Genomic DNA, 11,057 nt, shown 5'->3' on the forward strand with positions numbered 1-11,057 from the left:
GAAAAAAGGAAGGTAAAAGTGAACAAATTTATTTGAAAATCAAGCATTGTGTATTTAAGACCATACTCTATGCTTTGGTGATCAGTATCAAACACCAAACAAAAAAGATTGTATTTCTTTTCACAGTTAAACAAAAAAATAATGTGTGTCCGACACGTTTGCTCTTCCGAATGTGGCAAACTCTTTTTTTTTTTTAAATAACAGTTAATAGATACATATGAGAATATGAAGAGGAGATAATGTGAGTTAAAGAAAAAAAAATAGAAACACATAAAAACATAACATCCATCACTTAATATATTTTTTCTCTTACGCTTTCACTTCAGACCTAAGTTCAGTTGTTATGTTCTCGATAACATTAAAATCAGAACTTATTGAGAAAAAAAAAATTGCATCGACCGGGAATCGAACCCGGGTCACCCGCGTGGCAGGCGAGTATTCTACCACTAGACCACCGATGCTACGGACTCTAGATGGAGACTATACATTCAGGTACAGACACACTGGCTTGCGTTCTTTTGCTCAAGTTGGTTTTGTGAATAAGGTTTCATTTCAATTCCCCAAGAGGTGAGTGCTGAGTAAGATATTCACGGCAATGCGCTTCCTTGAGGAAGAATGGGTAGACTTGATTTCTTCAACCTTTCGCAAAGGACTGGAGATCTTGTGACCTGTGCTCGAAAGTGTCAAGGCGTGCGTATAAATGGGGAAGGGAGGGGGGGGTGGGGGGGGGGGGGGGGGGGGGGGGGTTGGATAGCTGTTTGTTGCGTCAGGTTTTGTTGTTCTGTATTTATTTATTTATTTATTTATTTATTTTATTTATTTATGTAAGCTTATCTATAATTTCTTCACTTTTTTTTTTTCAAGGCCTGACTAAGCGCGTTGGGTTACGCTGCTGGTCAGGCATCTGCTTGGCAGATGTGGTGTAGCGTATATGGTTTTGTCCGAACGCAGTGACGCCTCCTTGAGCTACTGAAACTGAAACTGAAACTGTTCTGTATGTGGTCATTTTGGTGGTGGTTTGAAAGTGAGGATCAGGGTTTGGAATTATAATTGGGGAGTCATTTGGGTAGCTGATCATATGTGGGGTTAGGGTCGGCCGGGTTTCTTGTTCGATATGGTGTCATTTGGGTCAGTAGTTGTTGTTTATATGTGGGATCAGATTTGCTCTAAACGGGGGGTCGTCTGGGTGCATGGTTGTTTATATGTAGGGTCAGGGTTTGTAGCTGTTCTATAAGGAATTATTTTCTAGTAGTTGTTTATGAAACACTTCTGTTCCTACAATAGAACAGCACCCTGATAGTTCAATCTAATGACAGCAGTTTAAGTGTGTATTGTAATTAATTACACTAAGCAACAAACTAAAAATATAATGAATAACGAATAAAAAATAAACTAACTAAACAAGTGAATAACGAACTAACTAAATAAGTACGCGCGCGAGCACACACACACACACACGCGCGCGCGCGCGCGCTTGAACACGCCAGTAGGAACTGCTCACGGACACCAAAACGGCAGTGTACAAGTACCGTCCGATCCCCCGTATACCTTAACCGATCTCACCGTCAGTATTCACACACCTTTGATGCTTGTGTCACAATTATTCACTGTCATAATCATCTTGTTTCCTTTGACAGGTATTTCTTTATATTGTTAATGAAATACACTTGTTGGTGGTTATTTGAATGATTGAACGAATTGGCCTATTTATAGTTTTTGACATCACTCTTTTTTTCTTCTTTTTTTCTTCTTTTTTTTTCTCGTGTGTGTGTGTGTGTGTGTGTGTGTGTGTGTGTGTGTGTGTGTGTGTTTCCATGCCCCCAGTGGGCACACGAGGCACACGGAATAAGCTTCTTTTTTTCTTGCCGTGCCTTGCCTTGCCTTGGTAATGGGCGGTGAGTAGGGGTTATAGGGGGGAGGGGGGATGGATGTGGTGTGAGGGAATAGTGTGTGTGTGTGTGTGTGTGTGTGTGTGTGTGTGTGTGTGGTCTCTCGCTCTTTACGTCACACATGTGAGACTTTGACGACAAGGTGTACATGTGTTCTCATCCAGGAAATGTGATTGTCAAGCGTTCTGTTCACTCCGAGTACTGTGCAACTGTCTCTGTAACTCTCTCCATACGAACGGCGAAAGAGACGACGTTAACAGCGTTTCAGCCCAATTACCATCATCAAAATATTGCAAGCGGAACGCTCTTTTACTGAATAGGCGAATGTTGACAAAGAATACCACAGTTCTGACGACGGAAGCTAAAGGTTGGGTCATTCAGACACCCACTGGACATCCGAGGGGTCTGTGTAGAGGAGAAGAGAGGACTGGCCGTACTGAGTGAGTATATAAAAAGAAGAAAAAAAAGAAGAAAAAAAAGGTAGAAATATCAGGTTTTTTTGTTTGTTTTTTTGTGTTTTTTTTTGTAGTAGTAGTAGCAATAGTTGTGGGGAAACATGAAGACTGTTGATCCCGACTGCTGCGGCTTTTATGTGAACCCACTGACTTTTAGTGTGCCGCGGTTCACGCATCAGACTCGCGAGCCACTGATGCCGAACCCACCAGAACTGACGACAGTTTTTGTACAACCAGCCTCCGACGTCTACAACGGGCCACCACCACCACCAGAAGTAGCAGCAGCAGCAGTAGTGGTAATAGTAGTAGCAGGAGCAGTTGCAGTAGTAGTAACAGCATCAGCAGCAGTAGTAATAATCATAATAATAATGATAATAGTAGTAGTAGATCAGGGGGGGTGAAAAGCGTGGAAGCTTTCTGACAAGGCGTGGACGTTCAGTCCGTCAATCATACAGTAACACAATGCAGTGGAGGGGAAGAAATGTGGATATTGCCTCACCTATTGTGTTTCACAAGAAGTTTGGTCAAGCTTTCACCACCAAATCGCCGGATTTTTTTTTTTTAATATTTTTTACTTGTTATAACTTCTAGAAATGGTTTCGCATTTTGAGGAATTGTCCGGTTGCATCTTGAATGTATTGATAGATCACTGTTTAAAGGTGTATTTTCATTATTTTCTGACACGCACATGCAGGTAAAAATGCAAACACCACCCTCCCCTCTTTTCTGTTGGCACCACGGGGAATAAGGAAAAGGATGCATAGGTTATAAAAACAAAACAAAACAAAACAAACAAACAAACAGAAACACAAAAAGATGGAAAGGATGTCAAATAGTTCTTCAGAGGAGAAAATACATGGGTGTGTTTTAGTAAACATAACTCTAAATGAAACTGACGGGTCGATTAATATTTTTTTCTTGATTAATAACGGCATTAATACTGTTTCGTTTTATTTCATTGTTTTTAGTCTAATCGATTGATTGATTGGTTAGTTGAGTTAATGACAGAGAGAGAGGGTAAAGAGTCATTTGAGTGAATGAAACAGACAGACAGACAGAGAGAGAGAGAGAGAGAGAGAGAGAGCATTATGTACCCGAATGGCTCTTGTCGAGAGGTAATGTCCCGTTTCATCTCAGTCATCAAGCCTAGGATCTGATTAATGTTTCAGGACTACGACCATGAAATATATGACACGCAGCATGCAACCATGGTTAAGAAAAAAAACAAGAAAAAAAAAACAGAAGAAACTAATTACTTGTAACATGCAATCATCTTTAAAAAGGAGCACGTAACACGCCATTACTAATGTACAAACAACACGACAACTGCTTAACAAAGCGTAAAAAGCACCACAAGCATCGATAATGTTTCAGGTGTATGATGCTTTGATCAAAGCCCATGTCACCCTAACATAAGATTTCTTCAGTGGCAGCACGCATACTACGATGTCTGTTAGAGTGATTATAACTTTGAAATAGTTAAGCCCAGATTCATAGTACTATGCAAGAATATTTTACCGATGTCATGGGCGCAATAGCCGAGTGGTTAAAGCGTTGGACTTTCAATCTGAGGGTCTGGGTTCGAATCTCGGTAACGGTTCCTGGTGGGTAAAGGGTGGAGATTTTGTTCGATCTCCCAAGTCAACATATGTGCAGACCTGCTTGTGCCTGAACCCACTTCGTGTGTACACGCAAGCAGAAGATCAAACACGCACGTCAAAGATCCTGTTACTCATGTCAGCGTTCGGTGGGTTATGGAAACAAAAAAACATACCCAGCATGCACACCCCTGAAAACGGAGAATGGCTGCCTACATGGTGGGGGTAAAAACGATCATACACGTAAAACCCCACTCGTGTACATACGAGTGAACGTGGGAGTTGCAGCCCACGAACCAAGATAAAGAAGTGTACCGATGTAAGAGGTGGTCTTATCGATACATTCTTTTTTTTTTTTTTTTTTTTTTTTTTTTTTTGGTGTGTGTGTGTGTGTGTGTGTGTGTGTGTGTGTGTGTTGTTGTTGTTTTTGTTTGTTTGTCGTATTTTTTGCTTTTGTTTTTTTGTTGTTTTTTTTTTTTACCTGGTTGAAGACCTATCTTAATAAGTGAATACAAAGTGCTTGTCGCATGTACTTCATTGTGGTGTTTCAGCATGCAAGATGAAACATCATACCAACACACCCTCACCCCCCCTCCCCCGCAACCCTCCACCCACCGACCCACCCACCCCCCAAAAAAAGGGAAAAAAAGGAGATACATTGAATAAACAATGTCACTTTTTTCTTGGTAATCCGAGGCAGTTTTATGGACTGTTTTGATAGGCTTTGATTGAACGTGGGGATGCATTTTGAGAATGAACGGGATGACAAAGTCAAATCACTGTGAGAGCATGCACTGGTCTTTCATTGTACTCGATACATCAGTGTTGTAGACACAGTTCAGTTATCAGTTGCTTTTACGTTTGCTATGCTCTTCTGTTCATTTGTTTGTAATCCTTCGTGAAGGGATATTTTATGATGAAATGTGCAAATCTTGAGAGAGAGAGAGAGAGAGAGAGAGAGAGAGAGAGAGAGAGAGAGAGAGAGATGTTATCACTTTCTCGATCTTCTACGCAGTATTTCTCTGCGCCTTGAAATAATCACACGGCTGTATGAGTGAAGACGAAAGAGTTTTTTCTAAGATTTTTTTATTTTTATTATTATTTTTTTTTTTTATAGACACCTGATCTGTTTACTTTAGAGGTTGATTCTTCTACGGTTGTGAAAACCTCCAAGGTATACAATGCCTCAGATGTAACTTTTAAATCACTTTGTAATGTTTAGTCTGTACACAGGACTAGATATTTTTGTGTAATTGTTGTTCTTGTGATTGAGTTGTTGTTTTTTTCTGTTTTTTTTTAATTGATGATAGTATTGCTATTTTCGATTTTATATGATATCTAAGGAACCTGATGTTGAGAACAAAATGTTTTGTGCATCTAACTATTTTTGGCCAATATATTATTTTTTTCCAGATAGCTGAAAGATCACAGAAGCTGTGAGGAACGGATGGCATTCCTGCTGAGAACATCACCCCACCTCCCCCAGAACTGTGTCAGCATTTTGTGTTTCCAGAGACGACAAGCAGCACATCTGTACTACAGCTGAGGGTGCGCGCGACCTTACGAATTGTGCTGTCTCAGCGCGTGGTGTGTGAACAATTTGCAGGGTGCTTGCAGCGCAAGAAAGTCCTGAACAGAAAGACGAGTTCTTCATAAACGGATCTGTAAGATTTCCTTCAACCAGTCTTACAAAAAAAATCACACACCCCTCCCTCCAAAACAACAACAACAACAACAAAACCAAACAAACAAAGACTTTATTTTGTAACCAGTTACATACACCAGGGTTACACATGGTCTCCATTGTTAGGGAGACACCTCGTTCTTGAAGCCTACCCACAAAAAGAAGCAAGTTCCAAGTGAACAAAGTCCAAATAAAGTGATTCTCCAGGAAGGCCTGATTACAAGGGTGTGATTTCGTGGTGTTGAAGCAGCGTTGAATGCGTACCACCATGTTTACGAACAGAGATCTTCCTGCAGTTCTTTAAATAAACGATTTTCATTTGCTTCCAGAGAGGGAGAAAGAAAGGTGAATCAACACGTGTGATGTTTCAGCGGTGTTATAACAATGCCAGCTTCCACCAAGGGTACTCGATAAAAGAGATGTGTTGGTTTCCATTCAGTCCTTGATGATGGTGACGCTTTCCTCAGCAGACCTGTGAGAGATTGCTTGTTTCTACAAGAAAGCTATCCGTAATCCTCCAGCCATTGCTTGTTTCTACCAGAAAGGTATCTTTAATCCTCCAGCCATTGCTTGTTTCTACCAGAAAGGTATCTTTAATCCTCCAGTCATTGCTTGTTTCTACCAGAAAGGTATCTGTAATCCTCCAGCCATTGCTTGTTTCTACCAGAAAGGTATCTTTAATCCTCCAGTCATTGCTTGTTTCTACCAGAAAAAGTATCTATAATCCTCCGAACAAACTCCCAACGAGTGGTGCGTGTTAATGTTCTTCAAACAGAACGTGAACTTGTTCATTCTCCAGGCAACTCTGTGAAAAAAAACATTTACAGATTCTGTGTGGGAACATGTTCAGGAATTCGTACCATCAAAGCTGACGGATTATTGCTCTGTGTGTAAAGTACGTGGGAAGACAAGGCGGGCGTGTGTGTATGTGTGTGTGTGTTCGTCTTCTTCAACAAATCGCAGGACAAGGCGCGCATGGTGGTTGCCGGGCCTTGGTGGCGGTGGTGGATGTAAAGATCGCAGACCGCCATGGCTGCCACTACCAGCACGGGCCTGTACCTGGGGTCACTGAGCCCCTCCCTCAACGGAGCAGGGCAGCAGCACATGGGGGCAGGGCACGCCGCCAACGGCATGCAGCAGCAGCTGTCCGACTCGGCCCAGTCCTACCTCAGCCACCAGGACCTGATGGCCGACGACCTGAAAGAGTACTCGGCCATGAAGGACTACGCCACCAAGGACTTCTCGTCTTCCGCCATGAAGGACTATACAATGAAAGACTTTCCCCCGGCCATGAAGGAGTACAGCATGAAGGACTTTTCTCCGGCCATGAAGGAGTATAGCATGAAGGAGTACAGCATGAAAGACTTCTCCGCCATGAAGGACGCCTACAACATGAAGTACCTGTCCCCTGCTGAGAACCACCACCTCACGGGGCAGAACGGACAGCTGGGGTGCCTGAACCCCTGTCAACCACTGGCTGACCAGCGACTCCATCTCCTCCTCCACCGGGTGGGGGGCAGGCCACCCCATGGGCAGTCTGGGGCAGCACCTACTGGGGCAGGACCTCAAGCCCCCGACCTCCCAACACCTGGAGCAGGGAGGTGGTGGTGGTGGTGGTGGAGGCAGTCACCTCCTGCTGCCCCGTTCTACCCAGCAGCTGCCCCCCAGCCAGCCTCACTGGTCCTCCCTCACCTCCCACACCCCCCACCTCATCCACAACGGTGCGCACCTCTCCCTTCAGCAGCAGCAGCAGCAGCAACAACAACAGCAACACCAACAACATCAACCACCACCCCACCACCACCACCACCAGGGGTACTACCATATGAACATGAATGGTCTCATGTCATCCTCCTCCTCCACCACTTCCCCCTCCTCCTCCCACCCCTCGCTGCACCACGCGGACTGTCCGGAGGGCGACCTGGAGCACCAGCTCATCTCGGACGAGGACGCGCCCAGCTCGGACGCCCTGGAGACCTTCGCCAAGCAGTTCAAGCAGCGGAGGATCAAGCTGGGCTTCACGCAGGCCGACGTCGGCTTAGCCCTGGGCACGCTCTACGGCAACGTCTTCTCGCAGACCACCATCTGCCGCTTCGAGGCCCTGCAGCTGAGCTTCAAGAACATGTGCAAGCTGAAGCCGCTGATCCAGAAGTGGCTGGAGGAGGCAGACTCCAGCACGGGGTCCTCCACCTCCGTGGACAAGATGGCGGCGCAGAGCCGGAAGCGGAAGAAGCGGACGTCGATCGAGGTGACGGTGAAGGGGGCGTTGGAGTCGCACTTCGTCAAGTGCCCCAAGCCCTCGGCCGCCGAGATCACGCACCTGGCCGACCAGCTGCAGCTGGAGAAGGAGGTGGTGCGGGTGTGGTTCTGCAACCGCCGCCAGAAGGAGAAGCGCATGACGCCGCCCGCCAACCTGGGCGAGGACATGCTTCTGCCGGAAGGGTCTGAAGGCTCTTCTCCTCCTCCTCCTCCTCAGCAAGGTTCTGACTGCCACAACCACAACCACAACCACAACCACCACCACACCCACCACCACCACCAGTTGCAGCAGCAGGGGGCCTCACCTCCAGTCCTGAGTGCAGCAGCAGTGGCGGGAAACATCGGCGGCGGCGGCGGCAACAGCGAGGAGAGCATGTCTCCTCCAGGGCTCAGCATGGGTGGTGGAGGAGGTGGTGGGGGTGGTGAGGGTGGGGGAGCTCTACCCACCGCGCTTACCCTTCCTCCTCCTCCTCACTCCTCCTCTCCCTCCTCCTCCTCCCTCGCCACCGTCGCTACCCCCCCGTCCTCCCTGTCCCCGCCCCACTTCGTCCACTCCCTCCCCCAGCACCACCCCCTCCCCCTGTCCCAGCTGCACCCCCACTCGCCCACCACCCCTCCCCTCTCAGGCCTCCCGCTCCAGCAGCAACACCAGCAACACCACCAGCAGCAGCACCAGCAGCAGCAGCATGCTCTCAAGCAGTCGCCGGCACATTGACCGGACAGTGCAGCGAATGGGTTATTTCCTTCGTGCCTCTCTAGTGTTTATTGATATATATATATATATATATATATATATATATATATATATATATATATATATATATATATATATATATATATATATGTATATATATGATTTTTTTTGTTCTCCCTTTGTTGTTGTTGCTGCTGCTGTTGTCATTATTATTATTATTATTATTATTATTATTATTATTATTATTATTATTATTATTATTATTTGTTGTTGTTGTTGTTGTTGTTGTTTTGTTGTTGTTGTTCTTCTTCTTGTTATTGTTATTATTGTTCTTGTTCTTCTTCTCCCCCTTCTTCTTGTTTTTCTTCTTCTTCTTGTTTTGTGTGTGTGTGTGTGTGTGTGTGTGTGTGTGTGTGTGTGTGTGTGTGTTTTCTTTTCCTTCTCCTTCTTCTTCTTCTCCTCCTTACTACTACTTCTATTACTGCAACTACTACAATTTATTGTCATTGTTGTTGTTATCATTATCATTATTACTACTAGGACAATTTATTGTTTTTGTTGCTGTTATTATCATTATTATTATTTGACTTTTTTTTCTTTTTTTTTTTTTTTTTTTTTACATATAAAATATCAGTCGTAAATCTGTGGTGTCGTGAGTGGGAGCCATAGCCTAACAGCCGTGGCGCAAAGCGGCGCATATGGATTTGCCTTCACGCGGGGAAATCCCTGGACGGGTATTCGTATTTGAAACTGGACACTATAGACGGATCCTGTGACGTGGTTCACTTGTGTGTATTGGAGTCATATAACATATGCAGTATAGTACTGTGCGGTGGCCATTTTTTTTAATTATCAGATCGAAACTGATGCTGAACTAACTGAGGTAAGCTTGATATATATGTACATATATCAGTCAAAAAGCGAGAAAGAAAGGCACAAGTACCTTTCTGTAAACAGTGGCTCAGAATTCAAAAGAAACTGGATTTGGCAGTCAACTTATAAATATATATATAATGTATGTATATGTATGCGTGTCAATGCGTCAGAACCGAACGCCTGGGCAATGAACTTGTTTAAGAAAATACCTATGCACCAAGAATATCACAAATGTGTCTTATGATTAATGAAGAGAAACACAACAACAAGAACAATAACAACAAGAACAACAACAACAACAGCAGAAACAACACTTGAGCTTTGCAGTATGCACATTGTGTGAAATTGTTTTGGGGTTGTCTCTTAGACGACTCAACATGGATGAATAATTTCCTGTGTTCTGACGGCAAGAACTTTGACGATCACTCTATTTTGTTGATGTTTGTTTGATATTGTTATATTTGAGTACATGTTTTTGTTGTTGTTTTTTTACTATCGGTCTTCGTTACGTGCTCTTGTTGTTGTTGTTTTTTTACTCTGGGCCTTAATTCAAAGCAACAAGAGCTTTACTGCAAGCCTTAAATCATGTGCATTGGTTTACTATCAGTCTTGATTCAAAGCTATATATTTTTACCGCCAGCCTTAATCATGTGCATTGGTTTACTCTCAGTCTTGATTCAAAGCTATATAGTTTTACCGCCAGCCTTAATCATGTGCATTGGTTTACTCTCAGTCTTAATTCAAAGCAAAATAGTTTTACTCCCAGCCTTGAATATGTTCTCTGGTTTTACTCTCGGTCTTAATTCAAAGCAACGTAGTTTTAACATCCCTTCCCCCCCCCCCCCCCCCCCCCCCCCCACCTCCCCTGAAAAATACGTGCTTTGATTTTACCCTCGGTCTTAATTCAAAGTTATGGTGGGTTTTTTTTGTTGTTTTTTTGTTGTTTTTTTTTGTTTTTTTTTTGTTGTTGTTTTTGTCCCCAGCCTTGAATATGTGCTCTGGTTTTTACTCTCGGCCTTTATTCAAAGCTGTATAGTTTTACGCCCACCCTTGAATATATGCTTTGGTTTTACTGTCGGTCTTAATTCAGAACTGTAGGTATACTCTTAGCCCCAAGTCTGTGGTTAAAAAAAAAAAAAAAAAAACAAAAAAAAACAAAAAAAAAAAACAAACCCAGCTCCCAATTAAAAGCTATAGTTTTACCCTCAGCCTAATGTCTCCGCTTTGGGTTTACACTTGGCCTTGCATTCAAAGCGACAATATTCACTCACTCACTCACTCATTCCCTCGACCGCTGGGGTCGTTGGGGGGACATGAGGAAGATGTCATAGCTCGCCACGCCGTTCTGTTGGCAGCTGTCGTGAGGAGATCTGGCATCGTCATTTTGGTCCATTCCTTGACGTTGTCGGACCAGCTCTTTCTCTACCACCCCTGTCTGCGCCCTCCCTCTACAGTCCCTTGCAGGATGGTTTTGGAGAGGGTGTTATGTCGTATGACGTGACCAAACCATGCCATCTTCCGTCGTTTGACAGTCACCAGCAGTGGTTCTTGGGGCCCAACAAGGTTGCTGACAATATTAACATCAGCCTTAATTATGTGCTT

At 44.1% G+C, this 11,057-nt stretch overlaps 1 protein-coding gene and 1 non-coding gene across 2 annotated transcripts; one reads left to right on the plus strand and one right to left on the minus strand.

The window, feature by feature from the left end:
- Positions 1 to 390: 390 nt before the first annotated feature.
- On the minus strand, positions 391 to 461 carry Trnag-gcc (transfer RNA glycine (anticodon GCC)). Its single transcript has one exon. It is a non-coding gene; the product is annotated as a tRNA-Gly (tRNA).
- A 6,551-nt stretch (positions 462 to 7,012) lies between these two features.
- Positions 7,013 to 8,661, plus strand: LOC143298184 (uncharacterized). The gene has a single exon (XM_076610933.1). It carries the CDS (start codon positions 7,155 to 7,157, stop codon positions 8,598 to 8,600), a length of 1,446 nt encoding a protein of 481 aa, XP_076467048.1. The 5' UTR covers positions 7,013 to 7,154; the 3' UTR covers positions 8,601 to 8,661.
- The last annotated feature ends 2,396 nt before the right edge of the window (positions 8,662 to 11,057 follow it).

Source organism: Babylonia areolata, chromosome 23, assembly GCF_041734735.1.
Source record: "Babylonia areolata isolate BAREFJ2019XMU chromosome 23, ASM4173473v1, whole genome shotgun sequence".
Taxonomy (NCBI): Eukaryota; Metazoa; Mollusca; class Gastropoda; order Neogastropoda; family Buccinidae; genus Babylonia; species Babylonia areolata.